The sequence below is a fragment of the Saccopteryx leptura genome, chromosome 1, assembly GCF_036850995.1.
Source record: "Saccopteryx leptura isolate mSacLep1 chromosome 1, mSacLep1_pri_phased_curated, whole genome shotgun sequence".
Taxonomy (NCBI): domain Eukaryota; kingdom Metazoa; phylum Chordata; class Mammalia; order Chiroptera; family Emballonuridae; genus Saccopteryx; species Saccopteryx leptura.
In genome coordinates, this window is record NC_089503.1 from 217,617,971 (window position 1) to 217,631,153 (window position 13,183).

At 34.3% G+C, this 13,183-nt stretch overlaps 1 protein-coding gene across 1 annotated transcript in view; it reads right to left on the minus strand.

Annotated features, from left to right (window-relative positions):
* Positions 1 to 13,183, minus strand: part of IQCM (IQ motif containing M) — a 267,294-nt gene that overhangs the window by 49,249 nt on the left and 204,862 nt on the right. Inside the window, exon 12 of the mRNA XM_066360174.1 lies at positions 8,578 to 8,739. Within this exon, the coding sequence (XP_066216271.1) occupies positions 8,578 to 8,739 (162 nt within the window). The remainder of the gene's footprint in view (positions 1 to 8,577; positions 8,740 to 13,183) is intronic.

Below are 13,183 nucleotides of genomic sequence, written 5' to 3' on the forward strand. Positions count from 1 at the left end.
CAATGTGGAAACGATGGTCTCGTCAATAAATTGTGTTGGGAAAATTGAAGAGACACATGCAAAAGACCAAAACTGGACCACTCTCTTACACAATACACAAGTATTAACTCAAAATATATTAAAGACTTCAATGTAAGATCAGAAAAGATAAAACTCCTGGAAGTTAAACATAAGCAGTAAACTCCTTGCCATATTCTTTTGGATTTGACACCAAAGGAAGGCAAACGGCACCATAAATAAGCAAAAATAAGCAAATGGCACTATATCAGTCCAAATAGTTTCTGTACATACAGTAAAGAAAAACTCAACAAAATGAAACAGAAACCGATGGGATAGGAGAAAATAGTTGCAAATCACACATTTGGATATGTTTGGATAATATCTAAAATATATAAACAACACATACAACTTAATAACAAAAAAGGAAACAATCAAATTTAAAAATGGGAAGATGGTATAAAGAGATATTTTTCCAAAGAAGAAATGCAGATGGCAAGAGGTAAATGAAAGGTGCTCAAAATCACTAACCATCAGGGAAATCAAATCAAAACCAAATGAGAGAATGTTGAGAAAAGGAAAGCCTTGTGCACTGTTGGTGGAAATGTAAACTGTTGCAGCTACTATGGAAAACAGTTTGGAGGTTCCTCAAGAATCTAGAAATAGAACTGCCATATGATCCAGCAATTCCACTTCTGGGTATTTATCCAAAGAAAATGAAACACTATCTTGAAAACATATATGCACCTCCATATTCACTGCATCATTATTTACAATAGCCAAGATAGGGAAGCAACCTATGGGCTCATCAACAAATGACTAGATAAAAAAGATGTGGTATGCAAGCAATAGAATATAATTCAGCCATAAAAAGAACAGGAAATCTTGGCATTGTGACAACATGAATGGACATTGAGGGAATTAAATTGAGTGAAATAACTCAGAGAGAAAAAAATACCATAATTTCTCACTTATATAAGGACACTTAAAATAAAACTCAGCCTGACCACGTGGTGAGCATCAGACAGGGACGGGGAGAACCCAGGTTCGAAACCTCGAGGTTACCAGCATAAACCCGGGTTTATATAACTTCAGCACAGGCACACCAGATTGAGTGCAGGGTCACTGGCTTGAGCATAGGGTCATGGACATGACCTATGGTCACTGGCTTTAGCCCAAAGGTTACTGGCTTGAAGCCCAAGGTCACTGAATTGAGCCCAAAGTTGCTGGCTTGAGCAAGGGGTCACATGCTCTGCTGTCTCCCCCCAGTCAAGGCACATATGAGAAAGCAATCAATGAACAACTAAGGTGTCACAATGAAGAACTGATAATTCTCATCTCTCTCTTTTCCTGTCTATCTGTCTCTATCTGTCCCTCTCTCTTACTCCCTGCCTCTGTCAAAAAATAAGTAAATAAATAAATAAAAATAAAACCCAAACAAAACAAAAAGCTAAATCCATAGATACAGAGAACAAATTGGTAGTTGCCAGAGGCAAGGAATAGGCAAAATAGGTGAAGGTGGTCAGAAGATACAAACTTCTAGTTATAAAATAAGGCAAGAGAATGTAATGTACAGTATGGTAACTATAGATATTTGAAAGTTGCTAAGAGAGTAGATCTTAACAATTCTCATTACAAAAAAAAAAAAATCGTAACTCCAAATAGTAATGAATGTTAATTAGAATAACTGTGGTGATTATTTTTCAATATATACAAATATCAAATCATTATGTTGTATACCCGAAACCAATAGATGTTATGTGTCAATTTTATATTATAAACACCATTCTAGGTTGTACAGGAATATTAAAAAAATTTCTTAAAGTTAGTTCCCATATCTGGACTTTCCTATGTTCTGCCCTTTGCTGACCAAATTGTCTTCTAATCTCTACTTAATATCTCTTACCTACTCATAAAACATTGTCTTTATAAAGTCATCTCTAATACTGTCAGATGTAATCATTCCCATTTGCTAAGATTACAATTGTACTTAATTGCTTTTATTATATCAATTGTTTTTGTGGCTTTTTACTGAGAATGACATTTCCCCCACATTCTTAAGTAAAGCCTAGCAGTTCCGCAGCTATGGTAACAAGTTAATACTAGAACTTGTTTTTAATCCTCTTTAACCCATGCATTATAGTTCCATAGCCATGTTTACAAGGAAACCTTAGAACAAGCATTGAAGCTGTTTTATCAACCAGTGACACATCACCTCAGTAAACACACACTTCTGAAAGCCAACCAATCAGTGAGACATCCTACTTTTGAAATGAATAAAGCTAATGAATAAAGTCTCACTCCAGTCACGCATTTTCAAAGGCAGGTCAATCAGCAACTCAGTCTTTCCTGAAGATCTTCATAGACTCTGAATCCTGTGTCATTACACTCTCACTGCTACCAGCCAATAATCACGGACTTGATGCTGCATAACAAATGACCCCCAACTAGAAGCCTAAACAAACTAACTAACTAACAAACAAGGGTCTCATATAATTTCTGAGAGTTAGGAATCTAGACTAAATTTTTTAGGGGGATCAGGCCAGGGTTTCTCATAAAGTTGCAGACAAGTTGTTACATCTGAAGGAATTCTGAGGCTGGAGACTCCATTTTCATCTTCATTACTCACACAGACCTCAGTTCCTCACTGGCTGTAGGCAGATGCCCTCAGTTCATCAGCACATAGACCTCTCAGCACAGCTGCCCTGGTATCATCCTGACATGGCAGCCGGCGTTCTGAGTAGCTTAACCAAGAGAGAGCAAGGCAGAAGCCACAAATCTCTTATGGCCTACCCTCAGAAGTAACATACCACAACTACTACTATACTCTGTGGGTAAAACCAACCTTGCCATAGTGCGTCTGGTTTCTACAAATGCATGAACACCAAGATGCACAGATCATTGGGGCCGTGTTGCAGACTGACTACAACTCTTTCCAAAAACCCTATATAATATCACCAGTTTACTTTGCTCAGAGAAATTATATAACCAGCATAACTCTCCTGAAATTTAGCTTTGAGTTTTTAATTTCAGATATTAAGTGTTGCTATAATCCTTTGCTGTTTAGAGAGTTCTTCCAAGATGTTTTCTTTTAAGATCTCCAGTTGGTAGTGTTCTGTTTGACCCATAGACTAATAGGAGTGCTCAGTGAGACTGATGGAGCCAGACCCTTCACTGTGCTTTGGATCTGACAGAATATCAATACCTCTAAGGCAGGGATTAAACTAGTTTTTTCTCAGGGTTTTTGACAAGCATGTAGTAGACACTCAACACTTGTTGAATAAAAACATGCAGACATCAAATAATAAAATATTATCCTTATAATTTTTATTTTATAAAATTCAACACAAAAGTATTGAGTCATCGATTGTTGTGAATATGCAACTCATACCTCCTCTACTTAAAACTCTGATGCCATACCTTCTTCCTCAACGCTTCCAACCTGCTTTGTGAAACTGGGGTTGGCAAAATGGTTTGGGCACTGATTTTTATCATGAAATTCCAATAAAATATGGACTTTACATAGAACACATTTACCTCATTAAATGAGGAAGATCTAAGTCATTAGAATTTTTATTAACTTGATCATAGCTGAAAAACTTGAACCAGATACAATATAGAGTATCGTTCAATTTTATTTTTCCTGTTGAGTGATTCCTGTGAGTATATCGAATATTGAAACTTTTAAACAACTGAACCATCTAAAAATAAAATGACATTTTCTCATCAGCAATTACACTAATAAAAATACATTCACATCATTTGCTCTTAACAAAGAAAATCAAAGGGACGGTAAAGAACATGAAAGTGGAGGCTGCTGCCAGATTATGGTTGGTAAAAAAAAAAGGAGATCACAGGAATATACCCAAACAACTTTTCAAGTCCAACTGAATTTAATACAGAGTTTTCAGTGACTACATTATTCTCCCCAAGCAAGCAGAGACTCCAAAGGCGGAGCAAGGCATAGTACATTTCAATTGATCCAAATTATAATAAACCATAAATAAATATAAAAATATATGGAGCTTCTTTCAAATTAGGATAATCTTCAAAGAATGGGTTCAAACAACTTAGTTTTGACAAAAGTAAGAAGAGTCTACATTCAAAGGAAAATCAGGACAAGTCAGGATAAAAAATTTAAGAAGGTAAAATAAACTATACACATATAAAAGTTATATGACAAAAAAGGAGATAAATATGATGAATAGAAATCTGAGTAACTGCTGAGATGTGTATTTTAAAAGTTTTTTAAAGTGCAAAATATAACCAGAACATGTAGCAGCTAGAGTTATATCCACAATAATTGAGACATATTTGATCATCATATCTTGAGTTTCAGCACTTAAAAAAGAGAAAATTTGAAAAAAAATACTTAGAAATTCCAAAGACAATAAAAATTAGAAAGAGGACTTGGGAGGAATAATATTTTAAATGGCTAATTTTGGAGAAAAGAAAGATTCTTATTAATCTTGCATAGTCTTTATTTTGTAGATAGTAAAAAAGTTAAAACTGCAAGGAAGGGTATATAAGGAAAGAAAGACTTATGTTGCAAAGGAGAAAATTCTAAGAGAGGAGATCATCAAATATCAGACTTGACTGTCAAGGACAATTGTGCAATTGCCAAAGCCTTTAAAACTGGGATTATCATCTGGCTAATGTATATCAGGTCTTGCCTGGAGGCAATGGAATAAAGTGAATGGCATGAAAAGACACCTTGTACTTTTATAATGGGTGTCAAAACAGTGATTAGGCTAGGGAATCAGATTCCAGTGTTAATTATATAATTTAATAATCTTATAAAGGTAGCTAAAATTTATTTGTATCAAAGGCCAGAAATGCTATATGAAAAAGAAGTACTAGAAAATTAGGGGTCTATGTTTGTTACTCAGGATCTGAAAAAATTAGAAACCTTACATTAATAAAATAATATGGTTTCAGTTAAGAATGGACCATTAGTTTGAGAAAGTAATTTAATCATTCATTTATATTCCCTAAATGATTCGACTGAAAGATAATGGCTGACCTACCCCTCTCAAGGTATTCCCATCAGAATTTCAGGAGTTCCTTAATATAATCTACAGCTTCCAGGTTTAAAATCTCCACCAAAGTCACAAAAAGTTACTGAAGGAGAGAAACAAGTTCAGTGTATCTGGATCAGGCCAGAAAGCCAGCAGAGCTCAAGGAGACACAACTCAGGAGGAAAGATTACCAAAGATGTGTTCAAAGACTAGCTTTCTAAACTAACCTTTCCCAAATAAGTTTGACAAGAGCTATGTTTCTGGGGAAAAAATTTACAGACTTTTTTTTTGTAATGTTGATATTTAGTATTATAAAATTATGAGGCCCTGGCCAGTTGGCTCAGCGGTAGAGCGTCGGCCTAGTGTGCGGAGGACCCGGGTTCGATTCCCAGCCAGGGCACACAGGAGAAGCGCCCATTTGCTTCTCCACCCCTCCGCCGCACCTTCCTCTCTGTCTCTCTCTTCCCCTCCCGCAGCCAAGGCTCCATTGGAGCAAAGATGGTCCGGGCGCTGGGGATGGCTCTGTGGCCTCTGCCTCAGGCACTAGAGTGACTCTGGTCGCAACATGGGGATGCCCAGGATGGGCAGAGCATCGCCCCCTGGTAGGCAGAGCGTCGCCCCATGGTGGGCGTGCCGGGTGGATCCCAGTCGGGCGCATGCGGGAGCTGTCTGACTGTCTCTCCCTGTTTCCAGCTTCAGAAAAATGCAAAAAAATAAAAAATAAAAAATAAATAAATAAAATTATGATTCTAAAAAAAAAATTTGTGCATATCAAGCAATTTGAAATTATGATTTATGTAGCATTCCAGTTATATTCAAGACACTGTGCTAGGAATTATGCCCATATGAAAGTATGAATATACTAAATATATTCCTGGTCCAAAACCTACATAATTTGTTAGCAACCCATACCATTTATAGAGCATCCAGTAACTCTGTTAACAACTCCTCAGTTCTTGCTGACAATACATCTCTAAATCTATGGAGTGAAATCAATAAACAGCAGTGCCTACATTGTGGAGTATTAATGTTGGAACACATAATAAATTCCTAGAGCTATCTTCCCTAAAATGTTTATAGTACAAGAATTACTGAGTTTCAGAAAGCTCTTTCTGTAATAGACTGATCTTTTTCAAGGCAAATGCTGCATACTTTCTTGTCAATCAATTTAATAACAACTGTAATTCTAAAAGATGGCCTTGGTCACTTGCTAAAAAGAGAAAATATAAACCTAAAACCTCAGAAGATGGAGTCCGCAACTTACAACATAATGCCACTTGCAAATATTCTTTCTATTTATTTCATTTGAACCAAATGTTCACACATGGCTCTAAACATGTACACAATTTTTAAAAGAATGTTATGAGTCACATTCTGGAAATTTTCAGGTGGAAAATTACAAAGAAAAATTAAAACACAATCAAAGTTTTGACTCCTTTTACAGAACTTAAACACTCCAACATTCATTTTCATAATTTGTTTTTGCTTTTTTTCTCTCCTCTTCTTTCTCTCGGCTATCAGAACTGAGCACTTAAATATCCTAGTATATATATACACTCAGCCCATTAAGATTGCATTAAATTTGTGACTCTGTAGATAAGTTCTAAAATTCGAGTTTTAAAACTTAAAGAGAAACCATATTGCAAAAATATTACCAACATACAGATTTGACTATCTTGGTTTTTTCAATTTATGTTTTCAACTTTATTTTATAGCTCTATTATATTACAATATAAATAAAATACGTGCATTTAATGTATAATTTAATGAATTTTGACATATGTGTGCATCCATGAAAACATTGCCACCATCAAGATAATAAATATTTTTGTTATTTCTTTATTTTATAATTCATCATGTCCCATGCTACTCCCCACTCCCATTCCCAAATAACCACAGATATGCTTCTGTCATATGGTTTGGTCTATTTTGTATTTTCTAGACTTTCATATAAACAGAATCAAACATTTGCACTCCTTTTTTTAAAATCTTGTATTTTCTCTCAGCATAATTCTTTTGAGATTCAGCCATATTATAGGTGTATCAATACTGGTGATAGCTTGTTCTTTTATATTGCTAAGGAGTATTCTTCATAGATATATCGAAATTTGTTTCATGTTTTACCTTAGCTGAGTATTTGAGTTGTTCCTAGTTTGGGTCTTTTACCAAAAATGTATCTATGAGTTCCCATGTAGCAGTCTTTGTAAGATACACACTTTCTTGCCTTTTGGTCAAATTTCTAGGAGTGCTATGGCTAGATCATAAAATAGGTATATATTTAATTTCTTAAGAAAGTGTCAAACTATTTTCCAATGTGCTTTTTACCATTTTGCATTTGCAATGGCAAATATGACTGTTCCCATTGCTGTGTGTCCCTGCCAACACTTGGTGTGTTGTTACCTTTCTAAGTTCAGCCATTATGGTAGGTATGCAGTGCTGCTAACCCCGTTGTAGTTTAAATTACGTTTCCCTAATGACGAATAACAAGGCATATCTTTTTTGGGCTTGTTTGCCATTCATATAAATTCTTCTCTTTTTTATTTTGTGTTTATTTTTAAAATTTTATTTACAGTGATATTCACTCTTTGTTTTGACTAGCTTTCAGAGTCCTGTAACACTACCACGATCAAGAAACAGACCAGTTCCACTAACCTAAGAACTCTCTCAGCCTGTTTCTGGATAGTCAAATCCTCCCACTAGCCTTAAGCCCTGGTAATCAGAGGGTTAATCTATGTCCTTTAGAGTTTTTCTTTTTTCAAAGTGTCACTTAAATGACATCAATATGTAGCTTTTGAGCTAGACTTCTTTCACTTAACATGATGTATTTAAACTTTACCCATGTTGCTACTTGGGTGTATATTGATAGTTCATTCCTTTTTATTGCTGAGTAGTATTTCATTGTATAGATGTAACAAATATTGATTCAGTTCACTAGTTGAAGAATACTTGTACTGTTTCCAGTGTTTGGCAAATGTGATTAATGCACTCACAACAGTTAAAAATAAAAATATATGTAAATATATGCAAAAGATTTGAACAGTAACTTCACAGAAGGAGATACAAAAATGACAAATACATGAAAAGACACTTAATATCAACTAGAGAAATGAAAATTAAAATCACAATGGAACACCGATATTAGCTATTAGGATGACTAAAGTTAGAGAGATTGATTATACAAGTATTGAGAAAGCTGTAGAGCATATGCAACTCTCATATTTCTACCGATGAGGAATATGAAATGGTATAACCATTTTGGAAAACAGGTTAGTGAAGAGAAAAGCAAACATTTCTATAAATAGTCCTGTATATAAATGTTCATAGCAGCTTTTCATGTAGAATCTCTGTAAAAAAATATGTCTATTGTTAGGTGAATAGATGAACACAGTGTGGTTCCACAATCCTAGTGGAGGCAACGAAGTATAAAATAGTCACTTTTTAAAATGCAGGCATAATACTTAATAATTAAAGAGTATTCTATAAGGTCTACATATCGCCCCACAGAGCTGTATAAAGTCATTTCTTCTTCACTATAAAAGGAAATAACAAGGTTACCACTTACCTATATATTTGTATCCTTCTTCCCCGTTTACTATGGGTCTCAGCCAAGTTGACCTAAGTTGCATATTATTCTTTATATGGGCACCTTGAGGAGGATACATTGTAAATAACATTTCAATTGCATTGGACTTTTTGATGAGCTCAGAATATTTTTGACAGTCTTCTGTTAAAAAAAAAGTAATATTAAAATTATTTAAAATTTTAGATATTTATAACAAAATGTCTAATGTGTTCTTTCAAGGGATGCAAATCAAAGTTAAATAACTTGAATGCTAATGATCATGTTGACACTATGGGTTTTCTTTAGTCAAAGGTACTTCACCAAAAATCTTACTGTTCTGATAGTTTCTAGCAAAAATTAAGAAGAAAGGGCTTTACTAACAGCATCTTCAAACATTATCAGTTAAAGTAATGTTGTCAGTAGCTGTAGAAAAAAAGTAAGATATCAATGAACAGCATTTACAGTCCAGGTACTATAGCATAGCCACATATATTTGAAAATTGACATTAAACATTGATATCAGATTAACCTGGCAAAAAATATTGAGTAAATGTACAGTTCTATAAACTGAAATATATATTAATATTCCTAGCCTATGATCCAGTAATACATATACAAATATTTATATAGCACTTACTATATGCAAGGGATTTTCCCCAAAAGTTTTAAAACATTAACATATTTAATTTTCAAAACACATTTATAAGGTGTTGTTACTTCCCTTCACATGGAGACTTGGAGGCTCAGAGAAATTAAATAACTGCCTAAATCTTTTAGTCTGTAAATGATGTAATTGGGGTTTGGATTATTTAAGAGAGCTCTTATTTACAAGCAAAAGCTTGTCAACCATACATGACCTACATGAACAAGTAAAAAAATAGAAAATTGGAATTAAAAAATAAAATTGAGCTCTGGCTAGTTAGCTCAGTCGGTTAAGAGCATCGTCTCAAAATGACAAGGTTGCAGGTTTGATCCATGGTCTGGAACAGCTGGATGTTCCTGTCTCTCTCCATACCTCTCTCTCACAAAATAAATAAATAAATAAATAAATAATAAATAAATAAATAAAATTTAAAAAAGAAAGAAAAGAAAAAATAAAAATATACTGAAAAATCTTTGCTTATGGCCCAGTTTATTATTTCAGGTTTTGGTTGATAAGCCAGTGTCCTAAAATTCAATAAGGCAATCTCCTGATCAGTTCATTTAACATGACTATACCTAGAAACATTTCAAGAAAAAGAGAGATACTGATGTGAATCTCTATGAATAATTCTGTCATTTGCTTCCTCCCTCCCTCCCTCCCATCCTCCTTTCTTACCTCCCTCCTTCCCTCCTTCCTTCCCTCCTTCCTTTCTTCCTTCTTTCCTTCCTTCCTTCCTTCCTTCCTTCCTTCCTTCCTTCCTTCCTTCCTTCCATTTTCCTTTATATTATTAAATATCATATTTTATGACATCTCCAGATAACAAATTGGCCTCATAAAGTTGTTAGAATTGAATGATATAAGATATATAAAACATTTATAACACAATGTGCATAAGAACTAGAGAAATATGTTACTAGTTTTCATCTAGTATTATTTCAATAATAAAACAAAACTTTGAGAGTCAGGAAACAATAATAGAATTATGTTCATTAGTTTTAATAAAGCACTTTGTTTTCCATAAAAGCAGATGTTTCCATTTCAGGCAAACTACAATGTCTACACTAAAATATAAGTAGTTGTGAATGTAGAGCTGTCACTTTTGCCTAAGGGCTCATCCTGATTAAGAACTAAGTAGAAACACAAAGTTGGGCTCATGTGTAAATTATTAAGTTCAAAACCAGTCCTAAATGCATGAGAAAGAGTTAGAAGGCTAACAAAGCTTTACTAGTGACCCTGGGTTATTAAACTGGAAGAGTGGTCCTTGTTACTGAAATCAATTACTAACAAGTATTTACAAGTATGGGTAGAAATACCCTAATGATTACCTTGACCTTAGCCCGATTAACTTATAACACAATTATGTAACTATAATTATCACCAAGGTAAAAATACACGTTATAGTCTTCATATGAACACAAAGCTTATAGGCTAAACACAATGGTGACAGATAATGGAGATTTTCTTCTGTTTGGAATATTATGCATTAATTAAAATGCTAATTTATCTCTCATGGACCACTCACTGGGCACAGGAAGATTTCAGTATGGGGTTGTCAAATGTGAGTTTGAAGTGGTGGTCAAATAATCTATAACCTACTATAAATAACCAATTTCTAAATGTACTTTTAATACCTTTCCACTGTTTAGTTAGAGCATCTATTTTTCTCTGCATTCATTTTCTTTGATTTGAAATAAGTAAATGTCATACTTTTTTGTCATGCCATTTTTATCTCAGGTTTTTCTATTAGTAAATTTAAAAAGTCAGTTTGTCAGTATGAAAAATTATATGTCTTGAAAAAATAGTGAATCTATAGCATCCCCATATCTACATTAATGAAATTTTATTTTTTAAAGATCATTGAAGAAGGAGAGAAACACTGTATTCATTCAAGACCAAAGGGAAAAATTATTAAGAAGGCAGTTAAACAATATGCCACTGGACGATATAACAAGTAAAAATAAATGCTAGGACCATTGCTCTCTTATGCTACGATTAAATACTGACATTACTTAATTTAAATAAGAGCAAAAATGTCCATTAACATTTGATTGAGAGTAAAAAAATACAAAATAAGGACATGAATTAATTAACAATTTGTTAAAATATAACAAACTTTCTACTTTTAAATTCCTTTAATTTATGAAAACAGGCACATATTGTCAATTTTGCTAAAAAGTTCTTCACTATATAATTCAAAGGCTAAGTGTGTGAAAATTGTTTCCTTCACACATACCCTTATAAATCCAATCAAATTTCTATTATAAAAGAGAAAATAAAAAAAATTGAAGCCATTTGATTGTTCAATAATCTAAGCATAATTCAGTGGAATAAATATTAAGAGTTAATAAAGAAATATACTAAGGTTTAATTTTATTTTCATGTTGATCTATTTTGCTTTTCAGTTTATTAGCAATAAATATACTTTCAGGTGTTTTGATGATGCAAGTGAAAAGACTTTTTCTTATTTCTGTCTTCATATAATTGAGATAAAAATAGATCACATTACTATATGTAAATCACATACATACATAAAACTCTAAAATAATTTTGGTTAATAATTCAAATATACTTTTAAGAATTCCTGATGAGGAGCATTTTCTTTCTTTTAAAAGCTCATTTGTGCTTGTGTGTGACTTTGTCTGTGTACTGGAAGCAATGCAAACATTTTCTCATAAACAATTGGAGTATTATGATTAATATTAACTACTCTATTTTTAAAATATGCCCTTCATTTTTCTTTGAAGGTCTGAGTCTCAGGATGGGCAGATTAAATCCATTAACATGATTTTACTCTGACAGACTAAAGACAAATGGTGCTCTCACCTTAGTTTAAATGCTCTCACTTTGAGAGAAATACAATATCATAGAAAAATTCATAAAACTTAAGAGCACAGTGGCAGTTTTTATTGGACTCACCATACATAATTCACAAGGTATTTCTTTTCACTTTGTATGAAAGAGTATTGTAATAAAAAATATTGTAATAAAAAAAATTTACCTCCTAGGTTGGATAATTAAATTAAATTTGATTTACCCAATTCCCTTGGGGTTTTTTTGTTGCTACAGATTGTCATTCTTTTGGTCATTTTCCTGTATGCATATATATCTTTAAGGGCCAGGGGAATACAAACCAGTCTTTGGGCTATTCATTAGTAATATCACTTTTAAAAAATATATTGGCCTGACCAGGTGGTGGCACAGTGGATAGAGCATCAGACTGGGATGCAGAGGACCCAGGTTCGAGACCCCGAGGTTGCCAGCTTGAGCGTGGGCTCATCTGGTTTGAGCAAAAGCCCACCAGCTTGAACCCAAGGTCGCTGGCTCCAGCAAGGGGTTACTCAGTCTGCTGAAGGCCTGCGGTCAAGGCACATATGAGAAAGCAATCAATGAACAACTAAGGTGTTGCAACACGCAATGAAAAACTAATAATTGATGCTTCTCATCTCTCTCCATTCCTGTCTGTTGTCCCTGTCTATCCCTCTCTCTGACTCTCTCTGTCTCTGTAAAAAATAAATAAATAAATAAAAATAAAAAATATATTAAGGAGGGGATTCCAAGATGGCAGTGGAGTAGGCAGCTGTTTCAACTAACACCTCCTAGGATCAAATTGGATTACAACTTAATTAAGAACAATCATCTGGAAAAACCAATTTGGATAAAGGAAGAGGAGTCTATAAGCAAGGGTCACAGAAGAAGTCACACCGAGACTGGTAGGAAGGGAAGAGATGTGGAAAGGCTGCCCTGCTCCCAGAAGCAAGTGGGAGTGGAGGATCTGGAGGGACTCTCACTGGAAGAGGGTCACCCTGAGAGGGGAGGGCCCTAAACCCCAGGCCCAGAGCCCCAGCCTAGAAGAGGCACCCACACAGCATTTGGTGGTGAAAAGAGCTGGGTTTCTGTCTGCAAGAAAGAGACAGAGCTCTGGAAGACACAGGCTCCCTCTTAAAGGGCCCGTGCAGAAAATCT